The 16,319-nt window shown below is 34.1% G+C and overlaps 1 protein-coding gene across 10 annotated transcripts in view; it reads right to left on the reverse strand.

The window, feature by feature from the left end:
• DLG2 (discs large MAGUK scaffold protein 2) overlaps positions 1–16,058 on the reverse strand; it is a 2,604,243-nt gene extending 2,588,185 nt beyond the window's left edge. For 5 of the 10 annotated variants that reach the window (XM_074304589.1, XM_074304588.1, XM_074304586.1 and 2 more), the window contains exon 1: positions 15,062–16,036. In XM_074304589.1, the coding sequence (XP_074160690.1) occupies positions 15,062–15,080 (19 nt within the window). In that variant the 5' untranslated portion in view covers positions 15,081–16,036. Of the gene's footprint in view, positions 1–15,061 lie in introns of all 10 variants that reach the window. The other 5 variants (XM_074304592.1, XM_074304594.1, XM_074304593.1 and 2 more) reach the window with 5 other exon arrangements.
• Positions 16,059–16,319: the final 261 nt, after the last annotated feature.

Raw genomic sequence — 16,319 nt, forward strand, 5'->3', positions numbered from 1 at the left:
TCTTTGGAGAGATGATCACTGAAACTGATAGGGGTTGAGGTCCCTTTAAGATTCCTTTCTGATTTCCCAACCCCCATGGCTGAATATCCGGGCTCAGCCCCCACAGGATCTGAGCTGGCTTGGGTTTTCTCAGCCCCCACAAACAGTTTCTTCCTTATCTGAAAAGCCCACCAAGAACCACAATCTTTTAGATATAAAAGAGCCAAGTCAGAGCTCTCTCTTTGCAGGAGCCCTTCCCCCCAACACATGATATCCTTCCGGCCATGTAAGAGTTCCTGCCCACCCAGCGGCCACCTTCGGCCCTGGAGTCTTTCTAACTGAACTTTACTTCCAAATTCCTACAATAAATCTTTTATTTATAAATCTAGGTTTTCGGGCTTGTAAATTCATTTACAGTTTACAGGGGACACTGCGCCTCATGGGAGTATCTATGCGCTGAGAAACGGGGTTCTCCCTTTCCTTTCCCTCATCAAAACTATCAGAGTGACTAGAGTAGATAATAAAGTGAAGGCAGAAAAAGAACAGGTCCTAAAATAAAAACTAAGGGAACATCCACCTTAAGGGGTTGGAAAGAGGAAGTTAAAGAGTCAATGAAGAAGACAGATTAGCAATGGTAGGAAGTAAATCAGGAGACCATGGTTATGTCTGAAGTCAGGAGAGAAGAGAACATCCTGTAGGCCTGAGTGGTCAATAGTGTCGAATGTTGTGAAAAGGATAAAAATGAGCAACAACAACAACAAAAAAAAAAAAAGAAGTTTAAAAAAAACAGAATTAGTTTCTAAGATCTAATAGCTAAAAAAACCTTTTAAGAAATTAAAGAAACTGGTATTTAGAGATAAGAAGAGCTAGATTTTAAAAGTCATTGTACAGATTTGAGAAAATGTACTTTCTATTTGGTACAGGTTAAAAAGTAAAGAAGTTAGGCCAGCTAGTTATTGCAGTGGATAGAGTACCAGTCCTGAAGTCAGGAGGACTTGAGTTTAAATCTGGCCTCAGACACTTAACACTTCCCTGGGCCAGTCACTTAACCCCAATTGCCTCAGCAAAAAAAAAGTAAAGAAGTTTGATAGTTGGAACAGATTAAAAATACATGATGCAGAAACAAATGAACTTAGCATAATACTAAATAATAAACCCAAGACCCCAACTGGTGAGGTTATTATTCAAATAAAAAAAAAACTACTGGAAAAAATGGAAAGCAGGATAGCAAAAATGGGGTTTTTCATGACATATCATAATAAGCTCCAAATTGAACATGACCTAAATATAAATATAAATATAAATAAAATTTTATAAATATAAAATTATAAACATAAATAATTCAAGGACATAACATTCCCAACTAGGGAAGAATGTATGCTGCAATGATGATTTAAGATGATCATGAAAGATAAAACAGACAACTTAGATTTTATATCCAAAAAGTCAATGAATTGTGCTTACTCTTAGACACACTGATAATAATCCTAGGAAAATATCTCAAAGATACAAAAGAAAGAAAAACACCTATATGTACAAAAATATTAATAGTATTTTTGTTGTAATAAGGATATAATATATGTAATAAGAAAAATATAATAAGAATGTAATGAAAATTGTGTCATAAGAAATGATCAAAGGGTGTCTCAGGAAAAGTATGGGAAGACTTGTATGAACTAACATACTGAATTGAGCATATAATTTTTTAAAACACAAACTATATATGACAAGATTTAAGGTTTCGTGAGCAATTCTTTTTTTTTCTATTCTAATTTGTTTTGGGGAATGTTCAAATTTATTAGTTTCTCAAATTCAGAAGAACTTTTTTTTAATTAAAAAAAATGTAGTTCCTTCTGAGATAGAGAATAATAATGATAAAATGGACTTTTAGAAATTAATGATTGAAATCTGGTTAGCACAATAAAGACCAATCACAATTCTAAATATCCAGTGATGAGGCATGCTATCCATTTACTGATAGAAAGGTAAAAAATTCATGGTGCAGAATGAAAAATATATCTATTTTGGACAGGGCTAATATAGAAATATGTATGCTTGATTGCAAATATTTGTTACAAGGATTGTTTTTCTTTTTCTTTCCTTAACAGGGCAAAATAAAAAAGAAATAAGACATTTTTGTCACTGAATTCTCAAAGGAAGTCATATGTGAATAGTAATGTGAAAAAGTCATTTTTATTACTTACATGCATGTATAAGTTGACTCTTTCTTTCAACCATATGGAAAAAGTATGCTCAAAGGCTAAGAAAGCATAGAGCAATAGATAATATATAAATCTATGCATATATAGAAGGAATATCTAAGTCTTACAATTAATTATATGGTAAGCAAAGAGATGTCAATATAATAATTGCAGCTTACACCAATATTAGTTGCTAAGGATGACATGGTCAAGCAATTCTATTAAAAAAAAAAAAAACCCTGACAGGCCCTCCACATCAAATCAACATTCCCTGTTTTATTTGATGACTTTAATGTAACTGTGGGAAAAGATGAGGATAGGGGAAAATGCATAAGAAATTATGATTCAAAAGAAAGAAATGAGAGGGATCAAATACTTGTAAAGAATACCCAACATGTCTATATAATAAATATTTTCTTCAAAAAGTAAATTGGTAAACTATAGGAATAGTAAGCATTAAATAACATAACAATAAAATTGACTACATCTTAATAAAAAGAAAAAAGGTATCACAGTATCTACTTATTAGAACTAAAATTAGAGTTTCTAAGAAGAATAAGAGTAACAAAAAAGATAAGGTCATAAAATTATGAAGATTTGATGCTGAATTAAATAAGCTATTAAAAACAAAAATGGAGAATGGACAACAGAAAGGACATTTATGTTAAATGTGTAAGTTCACCAAAAGTTTAACCATTGTAAATTAATTACTATGACAAGGAGTACAAAAGAACTGAAAAAGTGCCTCAATCACTTTTTTTATTTACTTGCTAAATAGATAAAGATGACTATTAGCACACCAAACTAGAATATAAACTCATCTGTAAAATCTTATAAAGAAGGAAAAATGGACTATTTTGAACAGTATTTTCTCAAGAAGCAGAAAGAAACAAAGAAAGCTGGCAAGCTATTCAACTAAGCAAAGTCATTCCAGGGACTTTCAAGGATAAATATGGAAAGAGGGTTATAAACAGAAGAAAATGGAAAAAAACTTATGAAAATCACTTCAACAAACTGGTTTTCCCATCAAGTACAAAGGCAACCAGCTCACTAGGATCCTAATTACAGCTACAGAGGAGGTTAAAAAAAGATATTAATGAGAACAAAGATGGAAAAGCAGATGGACTAGATCAAGAATCCATAGATGTGCTGCAAGTAATGCCATTATGAAGATATTGTGGGAATGATACATAAAGTATCTAAAAGAGAGGAACATACCAAACACATAGAAAAAAATTGAACCTTGTTATTAATATCCCATAAATTAAAAAATCATTAACTATTTATTTACTTAACAAATAGGTAAAGATCACTATTAGCAGTAACGCCAAACTAGAATATAAACTATATGCCTATATTCCTCATCTCTCATGGGTATAAAATCTTTATGAGGACATCTGTACATAATCTGAGACTACAGTCAATGCGGGTATTAATAGGAAACAAGCAATATTTTGCATGCAGGATTTAACAATGATCCAAATCTTTACCATCTCAAAGTTAACTAAAATGTATAAAATATATTATCTTCTCTTTTATTTTGTTTATTACAAGAAACCCTAGTTATTAGACTACAGAACAAATTCCAGAACAAAATTCTGCTTATCAGCTCTTTTACGATAGGAAGCATCCACATATAAAGATCAGAATTCATTAGATGTAACAACTATAGTATTCTGTTCAATAATCCAGATAATAAGCATCAGGTGATGCATCAAACTTGGCAATGAATGTTCACCCAAAATGTTCACTATTAATACAGGAGATTCATTACAAAGTCCAGGTCAAGGATGACTTCCCTGCGGATGGTGAAATTCTATTTTCAGATGACATTATGTTGATTGCATCAAATCCCAAGACACCTCAGAGCATCCTGGAAAACATCTGTAAATACTCAAAGGAATTTGGTCTGTATGGTAGCAAGACTTAGAATAGCACCATTTCCAAATATAAAGATTAATATGAAATAACAATGAAAAGTGATGACAGAAATGATCAGATTGCAACATATAACAGGAATGCCAAAGAATAGGAAAGAATGTAACCAAGGAAGTATATGAAAGACAAGATGGACTGATTATGTGTCAAATGTGAGAGGTCACTGGTCATCCAGTAATATTAGAAAAAAGAAAAAAGTAGAAAATTTTTAGAAAATCTTGAATGACAATTGCACAGGATAGACAGGCAGGGATGTCTGAAATGTGCATCATTGGAGAGAACTTGCAAATCAATGAAATCACAAGTATATTTGGGTATTTGAGTACCTTACTCAACAACAGTACAAATGATCAGATAAAAAGTTTCCTATAATTTATTTAGAAGAATAGGAAGTTTAGGGACAAGTAGCTCAAGATTCTATAGCTAATCCAACTTCAAAAATTATTAAGAGGTTTCATAGAGGGGGAAGCTAGGTGGCTCAGTGGATAGAGCACCAGCCTTGAATTCAGGAGGACCCGAGTTCAAATTTGGTCTCAGACACTTAACACTTCCTAGCTGTGTGACCCTGGGCAAGTCACTTAACCCCAGCCTCAGGGGAGAAAAAAAAAAGAGAGATTTCATAGAATTAGTATATGATGAACGAGCAAAGATAAGGAGATCAAAAATATTGGGCAAAACCAGAAATAATTATCCTATCAGGAAAATGAATTGCAGAATGTTAATATCTCAGAATTGGAAAGGCCATCTGTTTCAAATTATATATAAAGTATACCTTCTATTATAACCAGTATAAACAGTAACCTAGACTCCCTAGAAGACATCCAGAGATAAAAAATTTGGCTTCTCTGTGGTTAGCACATTCTATTTAGATCTAATTGCTTGGAAATTTCTCATCATGTCAAATTGAAAACTATCTTTCAATAATTGCCAGGAACTAATCTCCCCCCTGGACTCTGGGCTAAGCACAATAAATTCAATTCATCATTACTTCCTCCAAACCCCTACAACCACTATCACCACCATCCCTATAGCCCTCACCAAGTCTTCTCTTATCCAAGTTGAGTATTATTATCCCAATCAATCCTTGCTTGGCATAATTTTCAGTTGTTATGCTTTATTGGACATGATCTAATTTGTAAACGTTCTTCTTAAAATTTTCATACCAAGAATTAAACACTATATTTCCAAGGTAGTCTGACCAGGGCAGAGTAACAGTTGGTTTCCGATTATCCCCATCACAACCAACCCTAATCTCCCTCTAAAACATTATGACATTCAGTGCAGTGTGGTTACATTAACATTTTTGACTACTATGAAATACTGTTGGCTCATGTTAAACTTGAAATTTACTAAAAACCTAAGTCATGTCTTTCTAATTCTACACGATTGTAATTGATTTTTTAAACTAAAATATCTTTACATTAATCCTAATTAAATTCAGCCTGTTTCCAATTTATGGAGAGATATTCAATGTTTTATTATGAGCTGGAAATTCATCATCAAACATAAATGTTTCCATACACAAAGAAGTCCAGAAAACAGGGCGGCTGTGTATGAAACAGTAAATCTATTACATAGAGATTACTTTTTTTAATGTTTTAAATTAACAAATTTTCAGATTTATAAATTAAATATATTTAACATTTTAAATGTCATAGATTCAATACTGTCCTGCATGTCTGTTTCCCCTTCTGCCCTTCCTTTCTGCTCTCTTCTGTGTATTTTTCAAATGTTGAAAGTTTTTCTTAAGTCCCAATTCATTTAATCAGCATATTACTATCTCTCTCAATTTGTGTCCCCTGAAAATCTGTTAAGTGGATTATCTACACCTTCATCCAAATCGCTAAGAAAATATTGACTAGCTCCAAACATGAACAAAACCTAGTAACATTCTACAAAAAACCTCCCTGTAGAGGCTTGATTACCATCATTCAAACAAATTTGAATGTACTATCACTAATCTACCAAATCTTTTTATTTTATCAACAAAGATGTGGGGAAAGACTATTTAAATAACTTGCTGAAATCTAGCTACGCAAAATTTCTCACCACAACTTATTCTTGATAAATCCCTAATGACTTGCAGTGACCTTCATCTCCATAAATGTTCACAAATGATGCCCCTAATAATAGTTTCTAGAAATTTTGCCTTTCTCTTTTTGGCAGAAGTATGATGCTGTTTTGCTATGCTGGACTGCCAAAGGGCTGTCATTCCAACTATCCCTACCCTTATGTGGGTAAAATGACTCCTATCCAGCAATTCCCAAAGCTTCTCCCTTCTGGCAGAATGGTTTTCCTTTCAAACTGCCTTTCCCAAAAAATGAATAGGAAAGTTTAACCAAGGACCTACTAGTCAGTTCATTATAACCTCTCCCAAATAAAAACTGCTTAATCATTTGCCGAAAAAATAATTTCTTTCTCTGTGCTGATATGTTGTAAAATAAATAATTAGTTTTTAAAAGCCCACATATACAGAAATTTTATAATAATGCTTTATGTAGTAACAAAAACCTGGAAGCAAAGTAAATATCCATCAACTAAGTAATGGCTAAATAAATTGTGTATATAAAGGTGACAGGATATGACTGTGCTATAAGAAAAATGAATATGATCAATACTAGAGAAGAATCAAAAAGATTTATATGAAGTAATGCAAAGTGAAGGAAGCAGAGCCAAAGAAACAATATATACAACTAAAACAATATAAATAGAAAAACTACTACCACAAAAAAAAGAATATTCTAAAATAATAAAAAACAGCTTCCAACAAAAAGACATTTCCCCCTACTCTACTGTATATGATTTAAAATATTTTTCTTTACATTTATTGGTTTTGATGATTTTTTTCCTTTTAAAAAAGTATTTGTTATATGGCATGGCTCTGGTTTGGGAGACAGAAGAGGAAATTTAGGCAATATAAAACCAAAAGATATCAGTAATATAAATTATTTTCTTTGATATAAAAAGATATAAAAATTTTATTTTAAAAAAGAAAAGAAAAATGAATCAATAATTCTTTTTCATTCATTCTGAACCACAGCCAGAAAAATAGCACTGGCAAAATACCAATTTTAAATCTAGATCTATCTCCTCTTTTCACCTTGGCAGTCACCATTATCTCTCTCTTTTATACATGCACAGTGAAGACATAAACTAGAAATGTAAAACTTAATTACATTTATCATAAAGAATGTAATACTTAACTAAACTTAATAGCTCAAAGTAAATATCAAAAGTAAATACATAAGAACTGGAGAGGTAAGAAATTGGCACTTGCTTTTTGAGAAGAGAGAGAAAAAGGAATGGAAGTGAGGGATCACTTGAATATGTCCCCAGAAGTACAAGATCTGTCCATATACCTTTTGTGGTTCCCAGAGTCCAACAGAGAGAATCTCATTGCTGCAGAGGGGCTCTGCTACCACTCCACATAATTGTTCTCTGTAGATTCTAATATTTATAAGAGTTGTTCCCTCCTAGGCATGCTTTCTCCCATATTGACAACTCTCACGTGGCTTCACCTATTCACCCTAGGTTGTGGGTAGAGATTGGGTCCTTTCCTTTTAGTCCTTTGATTTGAGCAGATTCCCAGGAGACCAAATAAGGTATGCCAGGACTTTCACCTCTCAGTAAGAATTATCTCCAACATTATATTACATTCCAATCTTATGATAACCCTTCTGTTTCCCAATTTTTTCTCCATAGGATCATAACCAGTAAGCAGTTCAATAATTATATTGGCATATTTTCTATAGACTCAAGGGTCTTGCTCATCTTCACCTGACAATTTGAACTCCTTTAGAATTAGCATCTTCCCATCTCTTTATTTATAGTTTCAATGAACTTCATTAAGTCATCACGTTCAACATTACACCTAAGCAGTAGTCCCAATAACAAAAATGACCAATAAGTGCTCATCCAGACCCTATATCACCCAATGAAGTGGAGCTTATTAGTTCCTAAAAGTCCTTTCATATTTTTTTTTGGATAACTGGTTAGGAAATTTATCTTTATATTGAGCCAAAATATTTCTGTATGTAACTTCCACCCACTACTTTCTGTTCTGCCATCATGCACCAAATTAAGAAAATCTAATCATAGGATCATAAATTTAGAGCTGAAAGAGAACTATGAGACCAGGAAATACAACCCCCTCATTACAGAGATAAGGAAACTGAGATTGTGACTTGACCAGTCAGACAGCTAGGAACTATCCAAGGTAATCCTTGTAGAGTAACTGTAGAGAAGGAGGAGGAGAAGGAGGAGGAGGAGGAGGAAGAGGAGGAGGACAAAAAGAACAAGAAAGAAAAAAGAAAGAAAGAACGAAAGAACGAAAGAAAGAAAGAAAGAAAGAAAAAAGAAAGAAAGAAAAAAGAAAGAAAGAACGAAAGAACGAAAGAAAGAAAGAAAGAAAGAAAGGAAGAAAGGAAGAAAGGAAGGAAGGAAGGAAGGAAGGAAGGAAGGAAGGAAGGAAGGAAGGAAGGAAGGAAGGAAGGAAGGAAGGAAGGAAGGAAGGAAGGAAGGAAGGAAGGAAGGAAGGAAGGAAGGAAGGAAGGAAGGAAGGAAGGAAGGAAGGAAGGAAGGAAGGAAGGAAGGAAGGAAGGAAGGAAGGAAGGAAGGAAGGAAGGAAGGAAGGAAGGAAGGAAGGAAGGAAGGAAGGAAGGAAGGAAGGAAGGAAGGAAGGAAGGAAGGAAGGAAGAGAGAGAGAGAGAGAGAGAGGGAGGGAGGGAGGGAAGAAGGAAGGAAGGAAGGAAGGAAGGAAGGAAGGAAGGAAGGAAGGAAGGAAGGAAGGAAGGAAGGAAGGAAGGAAGGAAGGAAGGAAGGAAGGAAGGAAGGAAGGAAGGAAGGAAGGAAGGAAAAGAATTGAGTAATTCAGATTTCTTTTATCAACTGGATTTTTCAGTTAAGAAGGTGACATATTAAGTCCTAGAGGACCCCAAATGTCTATAAACATCTCAATAAAGTTCTAAAAATACATCAGAAAGATTAATTAGAGAAAGAGAGAGAGAGAGAGAGAGAGAGAGAGAGAGAGAGAGAGAGAGAGAAATATTGCTATGAGTTCCTCCATCCTTTCCAGGACTATACAAGAAGACTAATAGAAACATATAAGGAACCTGAGCATAGATAAGCAGGATAAGCAGAAAAACATATGTCAATAGCCTGGTCTCAAAACTAGAAAACAGGGCCAGCCTAGGCAATCTAGACCTAAATCATACCATGAATCACAGAAGAAGAAAAGACAATACCTGGAGTGTTGTAGGATGTCTGATACCATTTCCAGTGAAAGTATTTGTTTGAGACCTGTCAGAGTAATAGTAGGGAACAGATCCAATTCTAGTACAAGATTGCACAATAAAAAAGGGAAAGATGGAGGCTCAACAACAAATTCGAATCCTTAAGGGAATGAGCCTAAACCTAAGAATTCCTGCAGAAAATAGGATATAATCTCAGCCATCATGTACAGAATCAGAGCCTATCTATCCTTTACAAGAATAAAATAGAGTGAGTGAGCAGAGTTTGACCCAAAGCTCCAATCCAAAAACTGAGACTATTAAGTCTTTATCCAATAACTTTATCCAACAACTCTATCCTTGAAGATTGAAATGGGACAATGTAATTAACTTTATGAAATAACAACAACAAAATTTAACAAAATCAAAATACTGAAAACAAATATAAGATATGTATTCTATATTATTATTGTTGTCCTATCTACTCCAAGCAGTAATCACATCCCATATTTCAAATCATTTCAACATTTGTTAATTGTAGAAGGGACTATGCTGAGATTGGGATTTGTTTTTCCTCTTGCTTCAACCATCAATACCTACTAAAGAAAGTCCAAACTCTTCAAACTATTAATTTATAATTTAAGACTCTCTGAAATTCACCTCCAACCTATCATTCTACATTAATATACTACTGGTATCCTACTGCATCTCATTTTGCACCATATGAAATGAAACTGATCTGCTCAAAGATCCAAAAGAAAAAAATCTGCAATTTCCCATGTTTGCTCACGTCTCCCTTTATACTAGAAATTATATATTCTTTCAACCTTCATATTTGCTTTTTGAAATTCTACCCATTCTTCAAAGTCTATCTCAGGTACCACCTTTTCTATGAGACTTCTAATGATAATGAAGATGAGCTCTCATCTTCTGAATCCTCATAATACTTTTTGATTATTTTACACTTATTGTGAGTTTTGTCTTTGTAACCCTAGCACCTAACAAGATGCCTTGCACATAATAAATGCTTAATAAAAACTTGTTGGATTGGAATATCAATTTTCTGATACATTTAGCTCATTCTAACTTGCAATATATATATTTGGGTATGTGTTTTTTCTTCCTTGCTGCAACAAAATTTAAGTTTTCTAAGAGCCATAATTAGGTTTTATTCAACTTTGAATCCCTCTCAGTATTAAGCATTGTACCTTGCATTTTTTTTACTGGATCTGTCATTTTAATGGTAAAAAAAAAATGCCTATTTCAAAAGAGATCACAACTGTCCTGCAATGTATATTCTTAAAGAGTTGTCTGGGGCAAATAGGTTAAATGAGTTGCCCGGACTTATAAAACCAGGATATGTGGTTTGAACACAAGCCTTCCTAGAGATCAGTTCTCTATTCACAATCCTATGTCATACAACACATAGTAGATGCTTAATAAATATTAGCTAAGGGAATGAATAAGACTAGTGAAAGAGATCAATGCCTATGTTCAGCAGTATGTAATGAAAAATGAAGTTCAAATTATCCTTTTTATACTAAACCAATATAATTATCTATACTCCATAAAGCCCATCAATTCATATACCCAACAAAATAGTATTAAGGTCCTACTATGCATAATGCAAGGTACTAGGCATTAGGGATACAAAAATGAAAAGATATCCTATCCTTCATTTCAATAAACTTACAATATGATAATTCAGTAAGTAATCAGGTAAGAATGGTAATGCTTAGGGCAAGAATAGAGCAGGTAGAAATATATTTTTAAAAGTATGAAAACAAAATACAACTTTAACCAAGAATCATAAATTCATGAAGTATCAACTGTTTCCATTTTAAGAGCATACATAAAATACATATCCATCCTATGTCTTGGGAAATCATGATGGTCTGTACTTTTTTTAAGAGCACACAACTCCAAAAGAGAGCAATTTTATCTGCAGCAGCTTTTAGCATTCATGTTCAAAGCAAACTTATACATATTACATTTCATCAATAAGAATAACTCTGAATACTCAAAGGAGAATTCAAAGGAAACAAACAGCACTGTCTGTATAAATGAAAGAACAAGATAATTTCACACAGAAGTATATACAAGTTTAAAAGAACCTCAGAGGACAAAGAATAAAACTGTGGGAAAAGTGCACAGAAGTGAAATGTGCATTTATCTCAGACTATTAGAACTGTTATGTCTTATCACAAATTCAGTGAAAATCAAGAGAATAAAAAGAATCAAAAATGTCCAGAACAATTTATAGGGAGAATATATCTCATCCTAAAGTATCACTTGATCATTGAGAACATAGAAAAAGATAGAGAGCATAAATTTTCACTTCTTTCTTTCAATTGACCCAAGGTGTATAGATTAAAATGGTAAAACAAATAAACAAACAAATAGAACTTCTATATTTATAGTGAGAAAGTTAAGGCCCCAAGACTTGAGTTCAAATTCTGATTATTCCACCTAATATCTATGTGATACTAAGCAATTCACTCAACCTCTCTAGATCTAAAACTTCATCTAAAAGCAAGTGTGTTGTAGGTAGTTGGATGATCTCTTATGGTCCTTCATATTCAGAATCCTATAAAAGTTATGCTGCAATAAATGTATGCCTAGTTTGGAGTTACTGCAACCTGTTCTCAGGCCAGAAAAATACAGCATATGCCTCAGCAGCCAATAAGAATCCACACCCTTTTTTTTTCCCCTTGATCTCATCTATCAGTAAATCAGGTTATTGCAAAAAGGAGAAACATACTTTTTTTTTTTGAAGCTGTTCTAATGGAAAAAGGAATAACCTTTAATAGAAACAAACATTTCCTTTTCTGTTTACGCAGATATCTGACAAAACACAGAGTGGTAAAATTTAATTAAGGTTCTGAAGGAAGAGAGAAACTGACCAGAGAAGGAGTAAGGGATGAAGGAGGTTCAGTAAATCTAGGAACACCAAAAATAGTATGTTATCCAAAAATGACTCTAGAGCAATTAAAAATCTACAATAGTACCAGAGTTCCCTTCTTTGAATGTAATTCACAAAATAAGAAACTTTCAAATTACATTTCATATGGTTAATTCACATTTTAATAAGAATAGAAATAAATGAAATAGCTATTCAATTCAAGGATGTTAATGATGTTTTCTTCTTTAGAATTACTGCAAATCCAGCTGTTCATCTTGCTTATCCTTATGCTCAAAATAGAAAAAAGGAAATAGATTACAGAAGCTATAAGAAGTCTTCATAATTAATTAACTTAGGCTACAATTTAAATATATACATATGTTGGCTCATATATGTGTATGTAATGGGATTACCATTCATTGTATAAAGTAATTTAATACAATTTTTTAAAAATCTAATGTGTATACAATGAACAGCTGAAAGGACTGGGTATGTTTAGTCTGAAGCAGATAATCTAGGAGAGACATGATGGATCTTCAGATATCCGAAGACACTATCATGTGTGAGATTAAATATATTCTGTATAACTCCAAAAAAATGAACTGGAATTATTGAGTTGAATTTACAGAGAGGGAATATTAGGTTTATTATAAAGGAAGAATTATCAAATAGACTTGTCCAAGAAGGAACAGGTTGGAAGTGTTTAAATATAAAACTAGAGGAATACATATCTAAGATATTGTAGAGAGTTCCAGCTTGGGGGTGAGATTAGATTAGATGACCTCTAAAATTCCTTGGAATACAAAATTCAATGATTCAATGATGCAGTGAAGTGTTTGTATAGCAATCTTTAATGTTGAAAAGTATGTCTACACCATGAACATTTAAAAACATATTAACATCATGTCTCCCAACAAGCCATTCCAGAGTATGGATTACATTATGCTTTAAATAATAACCAAATACATACTTGATACAATACATTGATACAAACTTTTAATCCCCTAAAAAAACAACGATCCATGTTGCTTAAACCCATTTGTTTAAAGAAAAATAAAAACTAAAACATTGAACTTTCTTTGGATGTTTTAAACAACATTTGTTAACTTTAAACCTATTAAAAATTAACTTTACACAAACTCAAAACCTGGGGAAATTTTTAAACATTACATTAATTTCATTTTCTTTTTATCTAACCTCTTGTTTCTAGACCATTGTATCAATTACAACCTACCACTCTCTCTCCCTGGCTCCTCATTAACACTACAAAAATATCTATTATTCTTTGTATAGTTGCTAACTTATTAAAGGTAAAGATACAAAGACTTTAAAAGTATAGATGAGAAAAAGACAAAGAAGTAAGAAGAGGAAACCAAAGCCTGTCTTGTTTCCAGACAAATTCATTATTTGTGTTAGGTATATAGTGGGTAGGTGCAGAGTTCCCATGGGTCACCTGAAATCTACTGGCTAGCATCCTAACAAGTGTGAACAGCTTCCAGGTTATTTCTCAATTTAAAATCCTGTTAAGTAAGGGTGAAACCTGGGATTCTCTGGGGAAAATATAATACCTTTGAGTACTAAAGGGCCAAGTCTTACTTAACATGACTTTTTAAAAATCTCTAAAACTTATGTAATTCTCTCATATCCTTTGACTAAAACAGAATACAAAGCCAGGTTGAATCTCCAGAGAAATATAAGTGACTTGGGCCCAGAATTCAACCATAATTTTAATTTTATAGAGGTCAAAATATAGTAAGTCAGATGACTTGCTCACTTTATTGCATAAAGTATCCAGGTTGGTCAGCATGAATGATTCTTTTAGCCCTTGGATGTTCATTTATTGTTTGGTTCAGTATCTTTGAAAACATACTTTTACCAGACCAGTTCATAGCAAAATAGTAATAGCTAGCATTTACAAAGCAAAAATTTTGTAAATATCTCATTTGATCCTCACAACAACCCTGGGAGATAGGTGCTATTATTATCATTGAAATTTTACAGATGAGCAAACTGAAATAGATCAGAAGTTAAGTAATTTGCCCAGGTGACTCAGCTAGTAAATGTCTGAGGCTGTATTTGAATTTAGGTCTTCCAGTTCCAGGTTCAGTGCTCTATCCACTGCATTAAGCTAAATCTCTTCCCATGTGTTTACTAGGTGCTTACTATGTGCCAGGCACTGTGTTTCACAGTGAAGTACTATACCAAATTTTACCCCAATCCAGCTTGTATTCAGGTTCAGACTAGAATGTAGGGAATGATACTTAGAAACTTTCTTATGCATAGAACTAGTGAATCCAACTTAAAACTTCATCACTTGCCAAGGATGTATTCAGTCATATTTTCTAATTGAAAATTTTACACTGGAGTGAATCCAAATGTAAAATTTGTCCATTTTGCTTAGAAAAATCAAGAGATATACTGCAAATCTATCATTTTATTCAATACCAACACAGGTATGCAACATTATTGTTGTGGTTTACAACTATTTGGTTTAATTATATTACATTCATGAGTAATACCTTTTAAAATTCTTTAGAAACATTGCTAGAAAAAGTGAAATTTAGTCATTAAATCGAGTACAAATAGTGACTGCAGACTGCCTAAGAGATGAAATCGAAACTAACTAATTTTAGCCCAACTTCATTTTGATAAGAGTATTGTACAGTGCAACACTAGCCAGGGACTACCATAATAGTTACCTAGTCCAACTAAAGCTAGAGTTTCCCTCTCAAATGCAAAACATTTTAAATTACAAGTAACAGGATCAAACAAAAAGGAGATACAAATATTAGATAGGAAGCTTCATAGCCCACCTTTCTTCTTGATTGGCATTCTTGGATCTTTCAGCAGTCACTGGATTGAAGGACTCCTTTACAGGTATCAACTTTAACCAGCTGGGCTAAGGTCAAGAGCTAGTGGCTCTTGCAAAGTGTTTCTGCTGCTCAATCTTGACATCCAAGCTCAGTATTCATTTTCATCAAGATGTGAAGTAATGTTGAATTTTTTTCCACAATTAAACTTTTAACACCTCCCACAGAATTTAAGAGGAAAAAAGACTAGAGTTTCACAAAAGTGTCTTTCAATTCTTATAAAATATTTCTTAATCTATTAAAAAAAAAAACTGAGAACATTATTGTTGGTATAGCAAACTTCATTAGAATTCCTCTTCAGGCAGCAAATTTGTGTAAATGTAATGATTCAAGGCACAACCCAAATTTAAACCTCTCACTATTCCTCAAAATCAACTTCAAAGCCATCCATATTTAACGATAAAAGATGCCCGTGTTTAGAGAAGAGAAATTTTCAGAAAAACAAGCAAACAAAAGAACTTTTCTTTTTTTTTTTAAAGCAAAGTTCTTTGCCTCTGGTTTCTGAAAAGGTGAGTGAGTTTGTGATGTTGCCTGAGACTGAAAGGCCGGTTTCTATTCACTGGACAAGAAGTTTCCAATCTCACCCCCTGAAATCAGACAGCATCCAGGCTGCAGTCCCTTTCATTTTTCCCCTTCTCTGTTGTCCAAGCCACCCAGGCTTGTTCTCTAATGCCACTCTGATCCTCCCCTGTATTAACCGAGGGAGAAGGAAAGCATTGCTTTGGCAGGGAGACATTAAAGTGACAGCGCTACTCAATGGGCACTGGATGCAGTATGAGCAGCCTTCTTCGCACTGGAGCCATTCACATCATGCCATCTCGTCTCATCCAAGCGTCTGCCTGACGGCTGAGGAAAAACACGAGACCCCCCAAACCTTCCCGGGGGAGCCTCGGAGCTGCGGTCGCCTTAGTCTGGGAAGCGCGAGTCATGCCATCAGTCCGCTCTCTTCCCCCAAAGAAAGGGCTCGGCCGCTTGCCCTCACCCCCCTTCCTCTGCCCCCACCCTACCCGCACTGTCGCCTCTGGCAGAAGGGGGGCAAAGCTTTTTGGGGGGCTGTTTCACCACCGCGCGCACACACGCGCGCACACTGTGCCCGAGCCCGGGGTGCCTACACCCTGCCTGGTGTGAGAGGAGCAAGGAGAGGTGGCAGAGCCTTCGTGCGGGAGAAGCAGTAATTATATAACTCGCGCTTGGGGCTCCT

This window comes from Sminthopsis crassicaudata, chromosome 3 (assembly GCF_048593235.1).
Source record: "Sminthopsis crassicaudata isolate SCR6 chromosome 3, ASM4859323v1, whole genome shotgun sequence".
In the NCBI taxonomy this organism is placed as follows: Eukaryota; Metazoa; Chordata; class Mammalia; order Dasyuromorphia; family Dasyuridae; genus Sminthopsis; species Sminthopsis crassicaudata.